This window comes from Panthera leo, chromosome D4, assembly GCF_018350215.1.
Source record: "Panthera leo isolate Ple1 chromosome D4, P.leo_Ple1_pat1.1, whole genome shotgun sequence".
Taxonomy (NCBI): Eukaryota; Metazoa; Chordata; class Mammalia; order Carnivora; family Felidae; genus Panthera; species Panthera leo.
Window position 1 is genome coordinate 90,268,743 of NC_056691.1, and position 24,036 is coordinate 90,292,778.

Consider the following 24,036-nt stretch of genomic DNA (forward strand, 5'->3'; position numbering starts at 1 on the left):
CTTAGTCAGAAAGGAGAATTGGCCTTGGTGGCCACAGGTGGGCAGTAACAGAACAGATTGCCTGGTGAGGCCAGAGAGGCCCGGGTGAGTCAGGATCCTGGGTCGACAACCCAGCCGTGTGGTCTGGATGAGTCACTGGGCAATCTCGGTGTCTCCACTGGGAAAATGGGGATGAGACCAATACCTTAAATACCCAATTCTTAGGGTTGCTGGGACAGCTCGGTATGAGACACATGTCAATGCTCGGAGGGTGCCTGCCACGGCGTGGGCGTCAATAAATATTGTTATTCCTGTTACCTGCTGTATGAGTGTCCTCCGACTGCCCTAACAAATTACCCCAAGCAGGGGGGTGCTGAAAACAGTAGAAATGTATTCCCTCACCATTCTGGAAGCCAGAAGTCTGAGAGCAAGGTGTGGGCAGGGTTGGCTCATTCTGGAGGCTCTGATGGAAAATGTGTTCCGTGCCTCTCTCCTGCCTCATGATGGTGCGGCAGACTTTGACCTTCTGTGGTCTGTAGCTGTGTCACTCATGTCTCTGCATCTGTCTTCATGTGACCTTCTCCTCAGTGTGTGTCTGCTTGTCTTCTTATAAGGATACCAGTCACCGGATTCAGGGCCCACATTAACCTAGCATGATTTCATCTGAACTGCACTATACCCGTAAAGACCCTATGTCCAAATAAGGCCACATTCTGTGGTTCCAGGTAGACATGAATTGGTGGCAGGGGAGGTGGGGAGACACCATTCAATCCTCTACACCTGCTTTCAAGGAGCATAGAGTCCAGCAGATGAGATGGGAGAGGGACTGATCATACTGTGATTCAGAGCCAGGTCCAGCCCAGGAATAACAGGCAAAGTGCTATGGACAAAGAGGCTGTACTCAGAGTGACAAGGGCCACCTACCCGTGGGGATGGGATTTCAACCTTGCTCCTGGTTCAATCAGGAATTTGCTAAATGGTGATAGGCCAGATGGGCTGTACAGGAGGAAGACCCAGCTTCGAGCAAGACCACCTAAGGCTGTTTGTTTAATAAACGGTCACATTTAAGATATGTGTGAAATCGAAGATAAGCAAGTCAGTATATGGAGGGCCTCAAGCTAAATAAGAAGCTTGAATTATATCTGGAGGCAATGAGGGGGCCCCAAAGGTTTGAGAGTTTTCTGGAGAATATTGGCAAAGGCTTAATCTTGACTTTAATGCCTACTAATTTAACTTTGAAATGCTGGGCTGGCTGTCTCCTTGGACAAGTCCCATCACACCTCAATCTGCCCCTGGCAATGCCGTGTGCAGGGCCATATTCCATAGTGTGTTTAATTTTAGTCTCATGGTCACTGTGAGACCTCCCCCCTCCCCACAAAGCATGGGCATTCACAACCAGAGGTTCTGTTTTAGCCGGGCCTCCTCTGAAGAATATGCAGTGATCATTTGGAAAACGATCAGGTTAGATCCCTACCTCACACCCTATGGCAGAATAAACTCGTAAGGAGCCAGAGCTCCGAGTGTCAAAAGTAAAACCATACAAGTGCCAGAAGAAAACAACACGAGTGGGTTGTTTGTATTCGGAAATGGAAAAAAAAAAAAAAAAAAAAAAAAAACTTTCTAAAAATGGCCAAAAAGAAGTGACAAAAGAAAAGGCCGACAAATTAGGCGGACTCCCCCAAAGAAAACAAAACAAAACATCTTTTGTGTGGCAAAGAGGAAACTAAGCAAAGTCAAAAAATAAATCAGCTGAGAGAAAATATTTGCAACTTATACCACAAGCCTCCTAATATATACGGAGAACTCTTGGACTCTTTAAAAAGAAAAACCACAATTATTTCATAGCAAAAAAAGGGCAAAAGACATGAGCAGAAAGTTTGCAGAACAAGAAATTGTAATTGAGTTCAGACTTCTGGCCTCCAGAACCACTGGGGAATAAATTTCTGTTGTTTTAAGCCACCCAGTTGTGGGCATTTGTTACAGCAGCCCTCAGAAACCTATACACTGACCATAAAAAGGAATTTCTATAATTTAAAAACACACTGAATAAGTAAAAATCTATGACTTTATAGTGATACTCAAATTTTAGGGGAAAAAAAGAGGAGAAGAGAGCAAAAAGATCCAATTATGCCAACACCTTCTGATGAAAATCAGCAATTAAATAGAAAAGATTAGGGGCACCAGGGTGGCTCAGTCTGGCTCTTGATTTCAGCTCAGATCATGATCCCAGGGTCATAGGATTGAGCCCCAAGCTGGGCTCTGCACTGAGCATGGAGTCTACTTGGGATTCTCTCTCTCTCTCTCTCTCTCTCTCTCTCTCCCTGACCCTCTCCCCTGCTCATGCTCTCTCTCTCTCTAAAAAAACTTAATTGAGGGGCACCTTGGAGGCTCAGTCACTTAAGCATCTGACTTTGGCTCAGGTCATTCAGGTCATGATCTCACAGTTTGTGAGTTCGAGCCCCACATCGGGGCTCGCTGCTGTCAGCATGGAGCTCGCTTCAGATCCTCTCTCTCTGCCCCTACCCCACTTGCTCTCTCTCTCAAAAATAAATAAATGAACATTAAAAAATTAATGAGTTTTTAACAAGAGAGAGAAAAGATTAATCGCTTACGTACCTCATATTTGTTAGTTTAATGAGGGAAAGCTCTTCTTTCCAGAAAGAATGCCAGATAACAAACAGAAGGAACGGTAGGATCCGAAGAATCACCATTTGCAAACTCCAGTGAAGGGACTGACTCAGGCCAGGACCAGCAGTGGATGCTGAACCCATTAGGGAAAGACTGTGGGGGAGACAGTGGTCACATAAGGACAGTCCTACTCCACAGACTGCTTCTCAACTCACTTTTATTATTTTTTTTAATGTTTATTTTTGAGAGAGAGAGAAAGAAAGAATGAGCGGGGGGGGGGGGGGGGGGCAGAGGGAGAGGGAGACACAGAATCCTGAGCAGGCTCCAGACTCTGAGTTGTCAGCACAGAACCCAATGTGGGGCTCGAACCCATGAATCGTGAGATCATGACCTGAGCCGAAGTTGGACGCTTAACAACCGAGCCACCCAGGAACCCTTTGACTCACTTTTATCATGGAGAGAACCAGCTGTCACCACTTTAACCAGCTGACCAAACTGGACAGCCTTAAGGTGGGGCGGCCTGATATGGGGGATGTCCTATACCATGCAGCCCCCAGCTATGAGGGAGGGGAGTAGCTGTACCGAAAACATCCCACCTGAATCTACTCAAGCCTTGGCCCCAACTTCCAGCCAGCATGGGGATGGAGGTACAGGTTCAACGGCACCATGAGATATCAGACAAATCCAGAATGCAGGACCTTCCACCAGACCGGTCTTGGCTATTATGGGGGAAACACAAAAACAAAAACAAAAAACCCCAAAAACCCTGCAAACAAACTCAGCATCAAAAGAAAGGGGTAGGGGGCGCTGTTGTGTCAAAAAGGACACTAAGGAAACCAGCAAATGCCGTGCTTGAAATTGGGCAAGATCCTGATGTAAAAGAGAAACTTTAAAAGGAAACTGGGGGGAACAGCAAAAAAAATGTGAACACGGGCAGGATAGTCAATGGTACTGGGGAATTATTGATAATTCAATAACTGTAGTTACGGGACGATGTAAGGAGTATCTGTTTTTAAGAGATACACACTCAAGTATTTATGGGTGAAGTGTCGCGAAGTCTGCAATAGACCTCCGGAATGTTTTATCAGAACAAAACGTCTTTATACGTGCGTGCATATGCACATAGAGAGATAAACCACGCTTGGCAAATGTAACTATTGTTGAATCATGGTGCTGGATATATAGGTGGTCGTTAGATGTGTTGCATTTACTTTCTTGCTTGAAAATTTTCGCCATAAAAACTTGAAAAAAAAAATATTTGAAGATCAAAAAAGAATTGAAATGGGCAGCGCAGGAAAAATCTGTGATCCCTGCACCTCCACTTTTCCCATCTGTGAAAACGGGGGGGGGGGGGGCTGGGTGGGATGGTTGGTTCTTAAACTGCGGTAAAATACACATAACACAACATTTACCGTCTTAAGCCTTTTTAAGTACCCGGTTCAGTGGCCCGAAGTACATTCACGTTGTTGGGCAACCATCAACACCATCCACCTCCAGAACTTTCTGCTCTTGAAACTCCATCCCCATTAAACATTTAACTCATTTCCCCCCCCCCCCCGCCCCCAGCCCCTGGCACACCCCACCCCCCCCCCATTCTACTTTCTGTCGCTAGGATTTTGACTCCTGTAGGTCCTTCATATGCGTGGAATCATACAGGATTTGTCCTTCTGTGTCTAGCTGCTTTCACTCAGCATCATGTCCCTTACGTTATCCGTGTCCGTCCTTTGTTGTTGTTGTTGTTGCTTTTAATGCATATTTATTTACTTTGGAGAGAGAGAGCTTGAGTCGGGGAGGGGCAGAGAGAGAGGAAGAGAGAATCCCAAGCAGGGTCCGCACTGCCAGCGCAGAGCCAGACGTGGGGCTCGAGCCCACAAACCGTGAGATCGTGACCTGAGCCGAAATCGAGAGTCAGACGCTCAGCCGGCTGAGCCGCCCAGGTGCCCCCGTGTGTGTCCTTTGTAATCTACAAACCACTCATCTTGCAGAAACGCATGGACATAACACCACCTTTCAAGGACATACTGTCTGAGTCACGAGGGCACCGGGTCGCCACCCTCTGCCTGGCATCTAGGTCGCTGTCTGGGGTGGAGGAGACCTTCCTGCACGCTCATGGGGTGATAAGAAGCAAGAGAAGGAGAAAAATGCTGTCCTTTGGGGGCTCTGATAAAATGGCAAGTTGAAAATCAGTGAAGGCAGCCAGTACATGCAAACCGATGTCAACTGCGTACAAATCCCAGGAGCTGGAAGCCTCCCTCCTGTGGATTCTGTGCAGTCAGCCTGCAGGACATTCCTAGTGCCGACGGGCAATGGAGAGCCGGCCCTTTCCCAGACGTGTGTGAATTTCTATCCTCTGCAAAGGCGTACGCGTGCCTTCCTGTGGCTTCCTGCCTCTGTGTTCCCTTGAGGCTTTGCTTCCTGGGTCTGGAAGCTTCAGTAAAGCCCCCAGGTCCAGGCAGGCGTGGGAGGGACACAGGACCTCTCCCTGCTTAACAGCCTCAGCAAACTCCTCTTCCCCGGGGAAGCAAAGCCACCACTCGCCGGGGCTTGACTGAAGAGGTTAGGACCCACCGGGAGATCGTCACACTCCCACAGTCGGCTGGTGCACAAACACGCACACATATTCACATGCACACATATTCGTGCACACACACACACACACACACACCACACGCACTGCTTGCACAGACTTGCATACACGCCTTTCATGCTTCGTGATCCTGTCATGTGCCAGGCGTGGTGCTGGGGAAACACTGGGCGGTAGAAATGGGGGGCTGGGGGGACCCATCCCAGGGGATCGGACAGATCGCCCACACTTATCTTGTGCGGACTTGGCTCTGGTGCCAGCCTCGCCCGAGGGTCGCTTCTTGGTTTTCCATCATTCGGTCGATAATCCAGGTGGCAAAATGCTCCCGCGGACTAACAGGGACGAGGCTTGTGAGGCCCCTCCGTCCTCTCGGGCCCAGGTAGATGATCACAAAGCTTTCAGTCCTTCCTCCTGCCTGCAGCTCCTGAGCGAGTGTCCTGGGAGTATCCGGGGAACGTGAATGCGGAAGTCATCGGGCGTTGGATGAGCAGTAACCAAACGTCAGGTGTTTCATTAATAATCAACCTGCCATGTAAATTAGCACAGCCCGCCTCATAGCAATCGGGCTGACACCGCCCTGTTTTTCTGCCTTTTTTCCTTCTTTTAGGTCCTCAGCAGCTAAAGCTGCTCTTGACTGTCTCATTAAAGACAGAAATTGCAGAATTCTATCCCCAGCTACTGAATAGTTCTGCTGAGAAACAAGAAGTCACACCTACAAAGCGTTTTCATTTATAAACGTTTTTGCACGGGTTACCTCGTTTGCTACCTGCAACAACCCCGGGGTAGTTTTATCCTTGGCCCCATTTCAGAGATGTAAAGTCTGAGGCTCAGGGGAAGCTAGTGCCTGCTCGAGGTCATGCAGCTGGTTGTGAGTCAAGACCAGGCTGCATCTGGACGCCAGAACGATGCTTCCATTTCACCCCAGTGACTGGAGAATTAGACCTCCTCTCTGCGGATTGCCGCTGGGGATTTCTGTTTTATCAGACGCAGATGATACACCGAGGTTAAAGGCAGTGAAAAAACAGTCACCATTGTGAAGGGCTTGCAAGAAGATTGGGAGGCCAGGGCCCCAGTCCTGGCTCTGCTTTGTAGGCTTCTCAAGGCCTCAGTTTCCTCTTCTGAAAGCTTCCGTGGCTGGATGGGGGAATCTGTGGTTCCCCCGGCTCACCAGTCCCCAGCCGCCTCCTTCCACGGAGTTTCCCAGTTGCTTGAGGGAAATTGTTGGAGACCTTCCGGGTGAAAAGTCACTGTTGGGGCGGATGGAGCAGGTCCGTCTTGGGGTCCCCACGTGCCCTGTTTGACACCCCCACCAGGGTTGCTGGGAGGTGCCAGGCAGGAACGCAGGCCCTTTCAGGCTGCTGGCCCACACCCCCTGCCTGGGCAGAGCACCCCTCCTTCCACGCTTCTCTGAGGCAAACAGACCACCTAGTGAAGTGAGTGCACCCCGCCTCATGGTCTCCCAAAGGGTGTTTCTTGTCTCCATCTGGAGATTCCTGGAGGCAGGAGGGTTGAGCTCACAGATTGGGGGAGGCATTGCCTGACGGTGTGGTACTCAATAGCAAAGGATCAATAAAGATTTGTTCGAATTGAAAAACATTATAGGCACGTATCCATTTGTGGAGAGGGGAGAGAGAGCCTGGAGGGTGGGAGTCAGAGGGAGGGGGGAGGGAGGAGGGAAAAAGAGAAACTAAAAAAACACATATCGGGACATGCATACTCTTTTGCTTTTTTCTTCCGACTCTGATCACGCTTGTAATTTAAGCCGTAATTAGATGAATGGATGGGTGGTTGGATGGATGGACGGATGATGAATGGATGGCCGGACCGAAGGTCGGATGGTTTCAGGCTGGTTTTTGCCGCAGGAAAAGGAGGCAGGAGCGCCACCGTGTGGCTGTCTGGTGAATTGCTTCATCCGGAAGAGCAGGGCGCCTGGGTGGTGGGGCTGTTGGCCCTCAGGGCACCGCCAACCGCGGAGTCGCGAGTCGCAGGCTGCGGGGCTCCCGCCACCTCAACTGCCTGCAGCTCCTGGCAAGCAGCCTGGGCCAGGAAAGAGCTCCACAATCTCCCTGAATGCCTTGAGTCGCAACAAGACAGAGGATGGGCGCTTTTCTGGTAGAGGAGGGTGGCCCTACGGCACAGGGGCCCTGGGGCGCCCCACCACCAGGGGTCCTCATGTTCCGGGGTGGGTGGCCTCAGCTCACGTTTGTTGCATTCTGCATTCTGTGGCCGTTCTAAGCCAAGGCCAGAAAGGTGCCCGACGTGACACTGCTGATGCTGTGTGCTGGGACCCCAGCCTGGACCCTTGCTGCCCACCCGGCACGTTCACCGCCCTCATCTCCCTGGCCTCCCCCGAGCCCGCCTGCACGTGTCTGGGATGTCGCCACAGAGGGTAGGGGGGGCTCTGCACACTGCCCACTGCCGGGCCCTCGGGTAGCAGCGGCTCTCGCTTCTCCAGCCTGGCCGTGCTCCCTGCAGGCCAGCATCAGGAGGAGAGTCTGTGCCGTGGCCGGTGAGAGAGGGCTCCCTAGCATTCCTGCCTGTGGGTGGTTGCTGGTCCCATCGAGAAGCAGCTGAGTGCCCACTGACAAAGAATCCAAGGGCCGTCATGGGTGGTCCCGGGGATTGTGGGCATCTGGGAAGGCTTCCTGGAGGAGGTGAGAGCTGAACATGGGAAAGAGGAAGGGCAAAGGCAGGGACTGGGATTTGGTGTCCAGCAGGGACTAGACGCAGCATGTCCAAGTGACAAAGAAAGGACGCTTAGAAAGTGGAAGGTGGGAGGTGGAAGCCATGGCCCAGGCACCTTCCTGGCCTTATTCTGCGTGGTGACAACCGCTCTCTCTGCTCCCGAACTCACCCCTGCCTCCTGGAGGTTGGGGCAGGAGGATCGGCCAGCCCTGGCTAATGAGAGACCCCCATCCCTCCCACTGGCACGGCGATTGGTGCGGGGGCGATGGCTTGTGACCGGGCTGGGCCAATCAGAGTCAGTCTGGGGCCTCTCCTTGAAACCACCGAGAAAGGGGCTTCCTTTCCCCTGGGGTTTCTAAGATCGGGGACTACAGCCGACCGTGTCGGTGATCTCAGCCCCGGGACAAAAGCCAACAGAGAAGAAAGCAAAGCTGAGAGATGGGGAGAGACAGATGCAGGCATGGATTCTCCACTCGTTCATTCATTCACTGTAAAAACACCACTAGGCAAACTCTAACCCTGCTCCTGCAGTGCTTCCATTCGGCGTGGGCAGTCAGGCCAAAAATATACATGAGTAAATACAAAGGCGATAAGTCAACAGGGCAATTTCAGATGATTATGAACACGAAGAAGAACAAAGGGTAGGATGATGGGGCAGAAAGTGGCTGGGGTGGGAAGGTCTTGCTTTAGTTGCTGGTCAAGGAGGTCTCTCTGCAGAGATGACATTTCAGCTGACCCCGGAATGAGTCAGCCATGGGGAGGTCTGTAGCAAGGCCATCCAGGCAGAGGGGACAGCAAGTGCCAATGTCCTGAGGCGGGAATGAATGAGATCTAGACAACATTGTCCGGGCATCTGGATCCAGCCATGCCTGAAGCTGACACTTTTCCGTGACATGAACTAATGGTTCTGTTGTTGTTACAAATTGGGTTTCTGCAAGTTGCTTTGTAAGAAGTGCTGTCCTTTGAAAGAGGTCTGACACCGAAAAACATTGAATGCTGGTCCCTGAGGCCGAGGTTTGTGTCCTGTGAGGTAAAGGGAAATCACTGAAGGTTTTTAAATCGGGGATGAATTTTCCTGACCTGCTCCTTCTTTCTTCTCTAGGCTCATCTCCCCAGTGTCCCACCCTCCCCTCCCCTTGTCCTGCCCTCTACCCTCCACCCGTACTGAACTTGGCTGCTGTCAGTTCCCTGGAGGTCCCGCCTCCAGCTCTTTGACCATGGTGTTCCTCTTTTGAGACACTCTTCCCTACTTTCCTTCTCCCAACGAACTCAGCCTGGCAGCAACCCAGATATCACTTCCACCAGCTTCATTAACTCTCCTTACTCCCCAAGTCTGGGTTCGTTTCCCCAAGCCCGTGCTCCTTTGTATGCCATATCTACACCACAGCACTCATCAGCCCGATTTATAAATTTCGGGGTACTGTGTCCCACCTGCCTAGACCAGGAAGGAGCCCATGACGGCTCCTGTCTGGTTCTTTATATATAAATATATAAATATATATATATATATATATATATATATATATAACTTTTATTTTTATATTATATATATATTTTTACGTTTTTTTAAATGCTTATTTTTGAGAGAGAGAGACAGAGCATGAGTGGGGGAGGGGCAGAGAGAGAGGGAGACACAGAATCGGAAGCAGGCTCCAGGCTCTGAGCTGTCGGCACAGAGCCTGACATGGGGCTCGAACTCACGAGCTATGAGATCATGACCTGAGCCGGAGTGGGATGCTTAACTGACTGAGCCACCCAGGCGCCCCCTGTCTGGTTCTTGTTGGAAACCCCAGCACCTGGCACCTAGCAGGCACTCGATAGACATGTATTGGTGAAGACGGTCATAGACTGAATGTCTGTATCCCCCCAGAATCCATGTTGAAGCCCTGATCCCCAGTATGATGGTGTTTGGAGGTGAGGGCTTTGGGGAGATAAGTAGGTTAGATGAGGGTGGGAGCCCCTTGATGGAATTAATGTCTTTATAAGAAGAGTACAAAAAGCCGGAACTTGAGGACTCTCTCATTCTCTCTCTCTCTCTCTCTCTCCCTCCCTCCCTCCCTCCCTCCTTCTCTTTCTCCCTGCAAACCAAGAAGCTTGTCCTCACCAGAAACTGACTCTGCCGGCCCCTTGATCTTGAACTTCCCGGTCTCCCTGCGAGAAATAAACGTCGTTTAAGTCACCCGGTCTGTGGTATTGGGTGGCAGCCCAAGAAGACCAAGACAGGGAGGAAGTGCCAAGGGAAAGAGGGCAGAAGGAGGAGCCCGGAACATGACAGGTGCCAGTGGTAACTTGAATAAATGAGTGGATGACCCGGCACAGGGCTGCTGGAGGGATTTAGCCCTCGGGAGAGGCTAAATGAAGGCGCTTCATTGCCATGGCTGCCTGCTAAGGCCAGGGGTGTTGGAGGGGACCCCGGGGGCTGGGAGGTTTCAGACGGCAAGGGCCTGCCTGATGCTGCACGGGGGCTCCGCAGGCCTGGACCCTGCTGTCCCGCAGAGGGGTCCCAGTGGCTCCCGAGAAGGCCTGCTTTCACTTCCATTCCGGGCTGGGATCCTGGGCTAGGAAGAGAGCCCCGGAGTTGGTTACTAAAGGGGGGAAGATAAGGTTGTGGGATCACAACCTTAGAACAGCAGCTGGCCTGCGTCTACCCATCTCAGCAGCTTTACCCCAAACAACCAAACACCCCAAATGCAGAAAGTGGTGGGTAAAGTAAGCCACAAAGAACTGCGAGACCGTTTACTATGTTAATAAAAGCTGCGAGAGAATTGGGGCGGCTCTAAATAAAATAACACTCGGTGGAAAAAGAAAAGACCCACTGGTTACGCAAAATAGAACTTTTTAAACATTTATTTGTTTTTGAGAGACAGAGCTCGAGCTGGGGAGGGGCAGAGACAGAGGGAGACGCAGAATCCAAAGCAGGCTCCAGGCTCTGAGTTGTCAGCGCAGAGCCCGACGTGGGGCTCGAACTCACGGACCGGGACATCATGACCTGAGCCAAAGTGGGACGCTTAACCGACTGAGCCTCCCCAGGCGCCCCTGCATAAGCAAAATATAGATGTGCACATATAATACAGTGAGGATGGGAAGAAATGGGAATTTGTGCTTAATGTCCTTGGATTATTTTTTAAGTTTTCTATATGATGACACACAGTTCTAGCTGACTGTCAGTAATGTGCAAGATCCAAAGAACACTCCAGATCTTTCTACACACTCTCTCCACCAAGGAGAGACGGAGGGCTGAGGGCCATGGTCTCCTGTGTGTGCCCTGCGTGCTGGGACCCGCGCCCCCTGCGGCAGGAGCAGGCCCAGGTGACCTCGAGGCAGGACCCAGTCGCAGAACAGCCTCGCCCAAGACCCCCTTTCTCCTCCTGTCGGTCTCATCGGACCTGCGTGTTACCTCGGGGCTTCCTGTCTCCAAACTTGTTTTCTTACCGAGGGAAACATAATCTCTCCAGCGCTGGGCTGGGAAGGCATGCAAATCAGCCTAACAGTGCTCGGTTTTGTGAGTTCTCCTCTTATGCAAAACCTCCTGAAATAAATCAGTCATCCCTAAGCCGTGGGAGGCTTGAGGGGCACAGGAGGGAGAAGGTGGGGGAGCAGGGGATGGGGCCCCAGCCTACCCCCGGGTCTCCTCGAGGCCGCCAGATGGCGGCACGCGCAGGGCCTGGGGCCCAGAGTGCAACCTGCAGGTGGCCGAGGGGCTGGCTCGCGGGGCAAGCGCCTGGGCTGCTCCTTCCCCTGTGCTGGGGTCAAGTCCGGGGAAGCGTGAATTTGACCTTTCTTCTCAAAGGTCACCTCTGCAAGGACGAGTGGAGCCTCTCTAGGGGCCGTCTGGGGTGGCTTTGGAGCCCCGCGCTCCTGGCTTGGGATGGAGGGAGAGAGACAGAGACAAAGGAAGGAAGGAGGAAAGTGACGAGTTTGTACAAAATCAGGTGTACGAGGCAGCACTTTATTTTCACTTTAATTTCTTTTTAATGGGATGATTTAGCCGCTCCTTTCTCTTCCAGCAGGTCTGGGGCGCGGAGGGGCGCAGAGCGCGGCTCCCAGGGCGGAGGGCTGGCGGGCGGGAGCGCCGTCGGGCCGGGAAGCTTTGATAAGCAAATGCCGGGGCGCTCTCTATTGGCTGCTTCTTCACCGCCAGATTTTGACACAAATAATCAGATTGAAAATCAAGGAGGGGAACAGAAGAGGGAAAAAAAAAAAAAAAAAAAACAGAGAGAGAGAGAGTGAGTGAGGGAAAGGGAAAAAAAAAAAAGGAGAAGTATCTATTGGAGCAGAGTCCGAGGTTGACAGAGTGGAGCCGGTCCCCAGAGAGGCTGAGTGAGGTTCCCACCAAGACCCGCGACCGACCCGGACGCCAGGTGAGGGCTCCATCCCAGCCTTTTCTTTTTAGATTTGCATGTGTGACTTAGGTTGTTTCCCGGCAGGTTCCCGGGGCCCTTCTGCAGTCATGGGGAGAATAAGGTGGGCTCGGAGATCTCTTCCATGGGGCACAGCTTTCAGTGTTTGAACCCGGCCGGGGAGAAGGCAGTGGGAGGCAGAGCCCGTATGGGAATTACGCCCTCTGCCAACCGTGCATAAGTACCCTTTCCAAAACCCCATCGGGTCTGCCAAGGATCACCTGCGTGTGCGAGGTCATACCCACACCCCGGATCTCCCAGGGACCTGGCCAGAGCGTGGGGCGACACTCCTTGAGGTGCCTGGCTTGGGTGGGGGGGAGCGTGGGGCACAGACTGGCTGTGTCCCCCCCCCCAGCCCTCTGAACTTGCCTTGTCTATAAAACAGGAGTGAACCCCAATTCCTGGGACACTTTGAGAGTGAGTGCCCTCTCATCCAGAGCCTCGTGAGGGGAGAAGGGAGAGTGCCTTGTCCACTGCCCTGGCCCCCAGCCTCCAGGAACGAGAGGGCTGTAGAAGGACACATGTCGTCTCAGTCTTTTCTACCTAACTTTGGAGAAAAACCCTAGTTGAGAGTGGGCGTCTGGGGTGAGGTCCCCGCTCTAAAACAGGGTTTGTTAAGGGGGAAGGTGGTCCCTAGAATCGCTGTGGGTAGCTGCTTGTGTACATTTTTCTGAGAGAGTCTGAAGTTTTCACGAGTCGCCTAGAGGGGGCTAATGAATTTGCAGGCTCCGAACTTGGTTCTGGTACGAGCTAACTGAGCTGCACCTGCCCACGGGGCTCACGCCTCCTAATATTTCTTCGTAAGCAACGGACGGGGAGAAGATTTCAGTCTTAGTGAGCTGGCAAGTTTCTCGTCCTCGGAGGTGGTACACAGGGGACCCTTTATGTACGGAGATGTGTGAGATGGCCTTCCAGCTCAAGATCTGGGGGTCGGTATGCTGGTTTCCCTGCAGAACGCTCCTGGGGAGCATCAGAGACCCCCATCTGGGTTGCGTTTGATGGATGGAGTTAGCCAAAACCAATGCAGAACATTTTCTCGAGGTTTTCAGGAGGGTGGGTGGGGTGGGGGTCCTCTTGGAGAACCACAAGGACTCCCGACGTGTCTGGGGCCAGATCGCCACCAGGAAAATAGCCTGATCACATGTGATCTCGACCCTTTTCGGCAGCAACAGAAAACCTCACCGTCCTTAATTTAGAGGGAGGTTTTTTTGTTCATTTGTTCTCAGGCATTCAGACCGATGGGAGCTGCTCCAGTTCAGAGATGTTGGGGAAACGTGTTGTTCGCTCATTTGTGTTCTCATTGTGGTAAAATACACATCACAGGAAAGTGACCGTTTTCACCATTTTTTGAGTGTGCAGTTCTGTGGCATTAAATGCATTCACAATGTTGTGCAACCATCACCACCGTCCATCTCAAGGACTCTCTTCATCTTCTCAAACTGAAACTGTCCTTTCTGTGTCTATGAATCCGACTTCTCTGGAGACGTCGTATAAGCCGAGTCCTATGACATTCGTCCTTTCGTGACTGTCTTATTTCGCTTACACGTGCCCCCAAGACCCATCATGTTGCGGCAGGTGTCAGGACCTCCTTCCTCGATACGGCTGAATAATGTTCTGTTGTATGAAACAGCCATATTTTGTTTGTCCACCCCCTGCTGATGGACAGTTGGGTTGTTTCCTTCCATCTTTTGGTTATTGCGAACAGCGCTGCGATCAATTTGGGTAGACAGGCATCTGTTTGAGTCCCTGCCTTCCGTTCTTTTGCGTGTAAACTCAGAAGTTGGTTCACTCAGGATAATTGCAGTGTCTCAACGTAAGAGGAAGACGGGAGAAGTGCTTGCAAATTTCAAATAAGAATAATGAACCGCTCTCCGCGCGGGGCCCCTCACATCGCCCCGGACCCATTTCCCCTGACTCTTACCTGGAAAAGGGTTTTTAATTTTTGTTTGTGTTTCCCCTTGAGTCACGTCTTTAAACAGAAAGGAAGTCTGAAGCGTCCTCTATCACTGACTCTGAGAAACAACGGAGTCTTACCCAACCCTCCCAAAAAGGGAACCCGGGTGATGAGTTTCTCAGTCAAGGTAGGTCAGTCCCGCGTTGAAGGTCAACAAATTGTGCATGGGATTTTAGAGCAAAAGGGAAGTTTAGAAATCTCTTAGTCCAACGGTCCCTTTTGAGAGATAGGAAAACCAAGCCCCAGGTTGGAGGCTGACGTGGTCAAGCTCAAAGTCACAAAATCAGACCCAGCCCCACGGGAGGCCCGAGGTGCCTCGTCGTGGGGAAATCACAAGGCTGCGGCTCTGCGTCCGCCTGGAAGTAGGGGTGTGGGGCTGAGATTCTGACCCCGGGGTCGGGGCACCCTCTATCGGGATCAAGGGTTTTGGACGAGATGTTAACACCAAGTCTCTTTCCGGAGGCCGATACCATCAAGACCTCTGTTTCATGAAGAAATCTTAGGGTTCTTTCACAATCTCTGCTCCGAGCCCTTTCTCAGAACCGTCGAGTGAATCAAAACGGTGTGGTTGTTAATTAACTACAGTATAGGTGATTGGTTCCTGTTTTTTTTTTTTTTTTTTCTTTTAAACTCAGCTAACAGGGGCCAAAAGGAAGTTCTCGCGGTGTGTTTGCCCCCACGGGCGCTTAAAGGCTGGGCCATGAGGCTGGCTGTGCCTCCCTGCCAGGCTTAGCTGAGAGAACTTTCTGGGGAGGGAAGGGGAGGAAGCTGGGGACTCTGAGGGGATCACCAGAATAGGCCCTGAGGGTCGCCTTCCTCCAGCCAGGGACCCTGCAATCTGGGCCCCCTTGCTCGTGCACTTGTGCTGTCCTGGGTTCTAACCGGTTGACCTCTATGGGGTCCTCAGGCTCTGAGCCCAAGGGAACACCAAAGCTTCCTGAAGGAAGTCTTTCTCACCTGCTTCTCCACTCAAAGCTCTTCAGGAACCCACGTGGAACTTCTGGGTTCTGAAAAAAGCCAGAGGGATCGAAAGAATTGGATCCCCCCCCCCCCATCTTGCCCCACCCACCAGCCTTCCCTCCCTGTTCCAGGCGGGCAGAACCACAGATGCCCACAGGCAGAGCCCTGGGCCAGGAGTTCAAGTCCCAGCAGAACAGGAACACGGGGCCTGGACAAGCCACTTTCCTCTCTCAGCCTCAGTTTCCCCCTATGAGCCTGGAAGACAACCTTGTCCCCAGTGGGTGTCAGTTTGGTGACATCGTGCACATCAGGGAGCTTCAAATGCCTTCCTTAGCGTGTGGAAGGAGTTCCCTCTGCACAGAGTAAACGCCCGCCCGGTGGTCTGACGGTCAGGAGCATAGAGGTCTGGGGGGGCGGCCTGGGATCTGCTGGGGATCATGAGCCAGTCTCTAAGCCTCCGTTCCTCCTCCGTAAAATGGGGCAGTAGCAACTCAGCCCCCAGGTCAGAATTAACCGAGCTAAGGCCACTCAGATTCTGGCTGCAAGAAGGATCTCCTGGGATTCCAGCACTGAAGCTTGAATGCCTGCCTTTGGTTCCGACTTCCTAATAAGATACTATATAAAAATAATAAATCATCTTTTGATGGAGAGACCATGGTCCCTTGGAGGCCTCCCCCCCGCCCCAGCCGCAGAACAAAAAGCAAAAAAAAAAAAACAAACCAAAACCCAGTCCCCACCTCCCCCTGTGTGTGTGTTGGGGGGGGACCCCCGCTGGCTCTGCCTAGGGTCTGGCCTCCCCAGGGGGTTCCTGGGGCCAAGAGTTAGAAGGGGAAGGAAGGGGGCTGTGAGGAGCCCGGGCGGGGGAGGGGGAGGGGCAGGAGGAAGAAGACTGTCCCCGGGAGATAAGGCCACCGCAGGCTGCCCGACAAGCCTGGGGGGGGACAACAGGCCAGGCAAGCCTTGTGAAGCCAAAATCTGACAGCTGGACGGGACCCCAGGGCCTTCAAGTCCCACCTCCTAGTTTCAGATCCCAGAAGGGAAGGGCCTGGAGCATGTCCCTGGTCCCGGTCCAGGGCTCAGCCCTGTCCTCAGAGTGCACCTGCTTTGGGCGGGGTACTGGGAATGCAAATGGACAGGCCAGGACAGGATGTGGGCTGTGCCTGCCTTCCTGAAGCTTCTTCTCCCATGGGCTGAGATGCCACCACCTGCTCTGTGCTCCTGCAGCCCAGGCCCCATGCCAAGCACTTTGCACATTTGTTTGCAAGGAGGTCCTTTCTGCTCCAACAGTCGCAGGAAGGTGGGTTGCGATCCCCATTTAGCAGATCTGGACACTGAGACCTACAGCGAGGAGGGCAGGGCCTAGGATGACCCGGGAGCAGAGGGGTCTCTCCAGACTCCCGATGCCCTGGGGGCTCTGGTGAGGGGCAGGCAGGCCTGGGCACAGCTGGGGGGGGGGGGTCCGTCTCCTGCCTCATTCGGGGTCCTCCCTGGGGGAAGGGGTTCCTCCCTGGGCCTGCTCCAAAGGCAGGGCTCCAAGCTGCTCTCTCTAATCTCCCTCCTCCCAGCCGGTTCCTTGCCTTGGCCTTATCACCCAGCCCTGGCTGTTGTTGGAGCAGCTATAATCCTTTTCCCGCGCTTGGCCCTATGGTCCCTGCAGCCCTCCGTGGCTGCTGGCCTGGGGAAGGGGGTTCCTGCTCCAGTGCCCGGGAAAGGGACCAGCAGAGGAGCCACCGGGAACGGCATTGGCAAAGTATTTCCTGCGCCCCTGCCTGGGCATGGCATGGGGGTGAGGAGGAAGGAGCCCCACCCAGATGCTCTCTGTCTCCCAGGAGCCCTCAAGGGAAGCCGGGAGCATCAAGGTGTTCTGGCTCTGCCACTCCCTGACCCCCGCCCGGGGCCAAGTACAGGTCCCTTACTGATTTGGGCCTCGTGTCTTCCCCAACCCCCTGGCCACTGCCCACCGCTCGGTTCCTGCAGTTGGCGGACATTGGCCTCCTTCTCCACGTCCGGCCTCCCAGTAGGGTGCACTGGTGGTCTTCTCCGGCCTTGAGCCCCACACGCAACTCCAAGCCTCCCCTCCACCCCCATGCAGAGAGAAGGCTCCTCCCTCTCTGGGCCCTGGACTCCGGGCCGGGGCCATGGACAAGGGGCGGCCCTGCTCTGGCTGCGTCGGCACCAGGGTAATGCGGATTTGCTATTGGGGTGGCCCTGATGCAACCTGCCCGCCCCCCGTCCCCTCCGTGGTAAGCACTGAGCACATGAGAGACCCTGGCTGGCACTAGGCACCTGGATGCCATGCCTTACAGAAAAGGCAGTAGGCCCAGAGAGGTTAAGCATCTGCGCCCAAAGCACACAGCAGGTGAGCCGAGATTCTAACCCATGAGCATCTGACTCCAAAATCTGCACTCGGACCACCCCTTTCCGTGGCCTCCAAATGCAGATGCCACAGGGGTGAGATTCAGCTTTCTGGCTGCGGGGCCCACGGGGGAGGCACCCCTGCCCTTCCTCCTCTGCTCCCAGTGCAACTTAGGGCGTGTGGACAGGAGCAGGCTGACCCTGGGGGTTTCTAGAAGGTGGGTGTATTAGTTTCCTGGCAAGGGAGCAGTAGGGGAGGGAAGGTTAGGATTTCTGCCATAGGAAAATACTAGAAACCGGGTGGCTTCAACACTCAATTCATTCTTTCAAGGCTCTGGAGTCTGGAGATCCAACCTCAAGGTTTCAACGAGGTCAGTTGCCTTCTGGAGGAAGGAATCTCCAGATTCTGATTCATGGGTTCGAGCCCCACGTCGGGGTCTGTGCTGACGGCTCCGAGCCCGGAGCCTGCTTCGGATTCTGGGTCTCCCTCTCTCTCTGCCCCTCCCCCACTTGTGCTCTGTCTCTCTCTGTCTCTCAAAAATGAATAAATGTAAAAAAAAAAAAATTAGAAAAAAAAATTTTTTTTATCCGCAAAGACCCTATTTCCAAATGAGGTCACATTCACAGGTTCCGGGGAGTCATGAACTTCTTTTTTTTTTTTTTAATTTTTTTTAATGTTTATTTATTTCTGAGACAGAGCATGAGTGGGGGAGGGGCAGAGAGAGAGGGAGACCCAGAATCCGAAGCAGGCTCCAGGCCCCGAGCCGTCAGCACAGAGCCCGACGCGGGGCTCGAACCCACGAACCGTGAGATCATGATCTGAGCCCAAGTCGGTCGCTCAACCGACTGAGCCACCCAGGCGCCCCAGGAGTCATGAGCTTCCGGGGGACACTATTCAACTCAGGACAGTGGGTTCTGACTACAGGAGGCGGCTCCAAAATACAGAGAACGTTGTCCTCTTGTCCTTCCCAACCGTCCTCACCCTCTCTCCGTGCAGGTGTGGGGTGTGCACTCACAATGCCACGCTCCTTCCTGGTAAAGAGCAAGAAAGCTCACACCTACCACCAGCCCCGCCTCCAGGAAGATGAACCCATCTGGCCTCCTGCCTTTAGCCCTGGTGAGTCAGAGCTCCCCTGCTGTGCCCACCCGGGGCTCCCTGCCCCCCCCTCCCGTGCCCCGTGTTGGGAAGTCTGCAAGCAGGGGGGGCACGGCATATGTTGGTTGAACGAATGAATGAATGCACCCGTCTCTTCTGGCCCCTTGGGATGACGGAAGCTTCCGGATTGGAGCTGGCCCTCCGCAGCTGACATGTGGGTCCTAACCAGAGTCAGAAAAGATCTAGGGCTGAGCTCAGGTGCTCAGAAAACTAAGCCTGGTCCAGGAGTTCTCCTTCTGGGTCCCCTTTGGCCGCAGCCCTGCTCCCCCCATCCTGGGGCCCGGTCAGGGCCCGTGCGCATGAGCAGCTGGGGACAGCAGTAAATGGGTCTCTGGGTCCCCATCATCTTGGGAAGGGTGTCCCCCACCCCACCCCCTGCTCCCTCTGGACTGCCCAGAGCTGTGGCCGGTGGCTCTGATGGTCTTGTCTCCCCACAGGGGCCAGGGACCAGGTCCTGAGCAACGATCCCGTCCTCAGCACCCTGTTCCCGAACCAGCGCCTGGCCTGGACTGACCTCAAACGGGAAACAGAGCTGGAACTGGACCAGAGCCTGACCAGGACGGCCTTGGTGCCAGGTAGGCGGGCTGGGACCCCCGGCCATCCACAACCCCCACCCCCCCACCCCCACCCCCAACCAGTGCAAGTGGAAGGAAGGGTGGACAGGCTCTGGAGTCAGGAAAGAGCGACAAGGTCACCCGGATGCGATCTGAGCTCTCCGGCTTCTGCCTGGCCCCCTCTCGGACGGGGAGCTCATACCCAGCTGAGAGCTTCTGTGTGGTGGGCGGGCTGGTACAGTGGGTGAGGTGGGCACTCTGCGGGTGCTGAGGGCGTGTTTCCGGGGTGAAAAGGTGAGGAGCCACAGTGAGGACCCAGGCCCGCTCCCACAGTAAATATCTGGGTTACAGACCCAGACCCTCAGCGTGAGGTCGCTAGGCGGGGAGGGGTGGGAGTGGCGCCCTAATGATAAATAAATGAATCGCCACCCTACATGTGCAGACACGCGTCCGCTCTCCACAGAGGGCCCCGCTGTAATGCCCCGATCCCAGGACAGGGACTCCGACTCACCCCCGTTCTACAAGCCCAGCTTCTCCTGGGATGCCCTGGCCTCCTCCTATGGCCACAGCTACCGGCAGGCCCCCTCCACCATGCAGTCTGCCTTCCTGGAGCGCTCCGTCAGCCTGTATGGGAGCCCTCTGGTGCCCAGCACTGAGCCGCCCTTGGACTTCAGCCTCCGCTGCTCCCCGGGCATGGACGCGTACCACTGTATCAAGTGCAACAAGGTAAGCAGCTGGGGAGGGGGGCGGCGGGGGGGGGGCGGCTCACGGGCCCTGCTCTGCATCCCCTCTGCAGGTCCCTGGCAGGGGCAGGCGTCCACAGCCGGGGGTTCCCTGTGCTGCGAATCTCGGGTCCTTTGGCGGGGTCAGGGCTTCAAAATGCTCGTCCCCATCATGGTGTTTGAGCCCTGACTGTGCGCCAGGCCTGTGCGAAGCACTTGACGCGCCTGAGCCCTGGGACGTGGATGAAAGGCTAAGGTTCAGAGAGGTTGAATCACTTGCCCCAGAACACACAGTAAGTAGACGTCAGTACCAGCGGGCTGACTATTCGGCCTCTAGAGAGGGCCGGGAGGGACTTTTTACATGCTCCCACAGCCCCCATTTTAGAGACAGGAAACCGAGCCACAGAGAGGGAAAGGGACCTTCCCAGGACACACAGCAAAAGCCAGCAGAATCGGCAACCCCGTGCTTCCCCTCCTTTATGCCCGTCTGTGCCTGGGCACGGAGGTGGAGGGGTGGAGGTGGCCTTGGGACCCCGGGCCCGGCTCCCCGTCCGCAGCACCCCCCCCGCCCCCCCCGCCGTGGCCTCACGCTCTGCCCTGCCTTCAGGTGTTCTCCACCCCACATGGGCTCGAAGTGCATGTCCGACGCTCCCACAGCGGGACCCGGCCCTTCGCCTGCGACATCTGTGGCAAAACGTTCGGCCATGCCGTGAGCCTAGAGCAGCACACGCACGTCCACTCCCAGGTAGGCAGCTTGCCAAGCACCGCCCCCCCCCCCCCCAGCCCCGTCCTGCTCTGTGCTGCCCCCAGGAAGCCTGGGAGCTGTGCCTGGGCCTCTCGCCGTGCCCCTGAGGGTGACACAGACCAGGGGCCCTTCCCTCCCCCATCTGGGTCCCCCAAACCTGCTCTTCCTAAAAATGATTACATGATACATATTTTAAAATTTGTTCTCTATAGAGAATGTTTGTTCTAAAATGCTGGTTATGTTACAGTTTTCCCAAAACTGTATATAATATGTACAATTATAACAAACTTCACTCCCTGATGGACCAAATCAACCTCACGTGCCGTTGGAAGAGGCTCCTGGGCCAGTGGGATTGCGGGGGGCAGAGAGATGTCTGTGACACAGAGAAATGATCCTGCCCTCTGGGTGATCAGTGCAGGTGTCCTCGGCTTTGAGGCTCTCGACTTCGAGAATCTTGGGGTCAGGCTTCGATGTCCGTCTTGTCGCACGTAGCCCTTCTTGAATATTCCATTCCAGGGAAAGCACCCGAAATGACCTGAGTTGCTAACACCGGAGTAAATAGAAGCTGAGGCAGGAAAGGCAGGATATGGGCATGAGAGCTTGTGAATGCAACATGGGCTCAGCTCTCCACCCTTTGAGGTCATGACTGCTGTTGTAATGTCCAGATGAGGAAACTGAGTCTCCGCGGGGGGGGGAGGGGGGGGCGGTTAATGACTTGCCTGAGGTCACGTTGGCCTATAAGGGGCAGAAGCCAGAATTGGGCCCCAATAATACAGACCCTTAACCACAGTCCACGACGGTGCCCCGGATCAGTCGGTCTCTCAGTCAGTCAACAAACGCATGTCGAGGCTTATTTTGCATGGGATACTGTAAAGGTTCCAGGGAAAAACCCACAGGAGGCCACTCGGGCCCCATGTCTCGGCCCCCGTTGGAAATGCAGAAATGGGGGTCTCTGGGTCCTCTCCTCCAGGCCCCGTTCTCGAGGCCACCCCAACGAGTGTCCTGTTCCTCAGGGGATCCCGGCAGGGCCCGGTCCTGCACCCAGCGTGGCAGTCCCGGGTCTCGAGGCCCCGCCTGCGCCTGACCCCCCGGGGCCTCGTTTCCTCCGGCAGGAGCGCAGCTTCGAGTGCCGGATGTGCGGCAAAGCCTTCAAGCGCTCGTCCACCCTGTCCACGCACCTGCTCATCCACTCGGACACGCGGCCCTACCCCTGCCAGTTCTGCGGGAAGCGTTTCCACCAGAAGTCGGACATGAAGAAGCACACCTACATCCACACCGGTGAGGCGCCCCGGGTTCCCCCGCCAAGCCCGCCCCTGCCCAGGCGCAGCCTCTGGGCGCCCCCACCCTCCTCTGTTGAAAGGTCCCCCCCGGTTCAGCCGAGGGGGGTCAAGTTACACAGTGAGGGGGCGCTCCCCTGCTCACGGAGGGCTGGCCGCACGGTGCTCTTTAAGCACACATTTAGCGCCTGGGAAAAACACCAGGAAAGAAACAGCAAACGTGTGCTCTCTGGGTAGAAGTGAGAAGGGCAGGCGACTTTGTCTTTCATTCCTTCATTCCTCCAGTCATTCGCTCCCTGGCTGCTAAGCGAGTGCCTCTTTTGCACCAGGCGCTGGGCACGTTGACACACAGGATGGACCCAGTCCCTGCCTGATGTCAGGGGGCGTAGGGGGTGACAGAGTTACAGTATTCTGGTCGGGGGTGCAGGGGGTGACAGAATTGTAGTATTCCTGTCTCCCTCTTTTTTTTTGTTTAATGTTTATTTATTTTTGAGAGAGAGAGAGCACACGAGCAAGGTAGGGGCAGAGACAGAGAGGGAGACAGCACGGAGCCCGATGCGGGGCTCGAACTCACAAACTGCCAGACCGTGGCCTGAGCCGAAGTCGGAAGCTTAACCCACTGAGCCGCCCGGGCGCCCCTCCTGTCTCCCTTTTCTAGCTCCTTTCGAAAGTGAACATAGGCGGGCCGTGAGATAACACGGTGAAGCTCGGAGAGCAAATGCAGGGCACCGGGGCCGGGGGGTGGGGGGTGGGGGTGGCCTGGCACCAAGGCCCTTGACCCCATCCTTGCTGCCCCGCAGGTGAGAAGCCACACAAATGCCAGGTGTGCGGGAAGGCCTTCAGCCAGAGCTCCAACCTCATCACCCACAGCCGGAAGCACACTGGCTTCAAGCCCTTCAGCTGTGAGCTGTGCACCAAAGGCTTTCAGCGCAAGGTAGACCTGCGGCGGCACCGGGAGAGCCAGCACAATCTCAAGTGAGGCTGCACCCGCCCCCGGCTCCGGGCCAGCCCGCCCTGAGGTCCCGAGACCCAGAGGGAGGCCGGCCTCGTGCACCCACACTTCCCCCCCCCCCCCCCCCCCCCGCCAGTCCCCTGGAGTCAGCACCGGACGGGAATCTTGCAGCCTGTTTTGAGACTCACGAAATTGCTGTGTGACCTTGAGCAAGTGGCTTTCCCTCTCTGGACCGACGTGTTCCTGCTGCAAAGGGTGGGGACTGGGTCGGGTCTTTTCTGAGCTGAAGTTGTCTAGAGATCTAAGAGCTTGGGCGCCTTCCCCAGGGCAGAGCCCAGAAGGCCAGCGTAGCCCCCTGTGGACAGGGGGAGGCCGAGAATAGACCGGAACTGGGATCCACAGAGAAATCTTCCCCCTGCCCGCTGCCCTTTGTGCTGAGATCTGGTTTTCAGCGGGCCTCTTTCTGGCTGCCACGGATGGCCAGAGCCGTCTCCTGCCCCAGCGGGAGGCCCGACACCCCTCTGCTTCAGGCAGTGCTGCTGGCACTCAGCTGGCCATGGGGGTTCCAGTTCTGCTTTGAGGCCATGGGGCTGGAGAAAACAGCAGTTACCGCCATCAAAAGCCTGTCCCTCTCAGCTGCTGTAAATCCAAATAAAGACACAGATTTATTTACATTTGACCCGCGTCTAACAAGTGCCTAGTGGGTGCGAGCTGGCTTTGGGAAGGGATGGCAGAGAAGGCTGGGGCGCCTGTCTGGCTCAGTCCGAACAGGATGTGCGTCTTGATCTCGGGGTTGTGAGTTCGAGCACCACGTTGGGTGTGGAAATTACTAAAAAAAAAAATTAAAAGCTAACAAAACAAAACACACACACAGAAAGCTGTGGAGTTGCTGGCCGACAGGTTGGGGGACGTGTGCTCAGACCAAACTGGTGAGCGCTGGAATAAAGTGTAAGAGACCCTTGGGGCAAGGTTGCCGGGGAAGGGGGAGGCTAATGCCGTGCGAGCAGGTATCTGTTTTCTGGCTGCTGTTAACGAATTACCGTGAAGTTAGTGGCTTAAAACAATACGAGTTATCCTTGTGCGGT

General features: G+C 54.7%; 1 protein-coding gene across 5 annotated transcripts; it reads left to right on the forward strand.

Moving 5' to 3' along the window:
- The first annotated feature begins 12,081 nt into the window (after positions 1 to 12,081).
- GFI1B (growth factor independent 1B transcriptional repressor) lies at positions 12,082 to 23,744 on the forward strand. Of its 5 annotated transcripts, none has more exons than XM_042913388.1 (7): positions 12,082 to 12,237; positions 18,543 to 18,662; positions 19,139 to 19,276; positions 19,698 to 19,981; positions 20,585 to 20,722; positions 21,736 to 22,000; positions 22,800 to 23,743. In XM_042913388.1, the coding sequence occupies exons 2-7, from the start codon at positions 18,563 to 18,565 to the stop codon at positions 22,976 to 22,978; spliced, it is 1,104 nt and encodes a 367-aa protein (XP_042769322.1). In that variant the 5' UTR covers positions 12,082 to 12,237; positions 18,543 to 18,562; the 3' UTR covers positions 22,979 to 23,743. The 5 variants fall into 5 exon arrangements, with proteins under 5 accessions (XP_042769322.1, XP_042769326.1, XP_042769325.1 ...); XM_042913392.1 differs by having other exon boundaries at positions 12,083 to 12,237; positions 21,835 to 22,000; positions 22,800 to 23,742; XM_042913391.1 differs by having other exon boundaries at positions 12,083 to 12,237; positions 19,719 to 19,981; positions 22,800 to 23,741.
- The last annotated feature ends 292 nt before the right edge of the window (positions 23,745 to 24,036 follow it).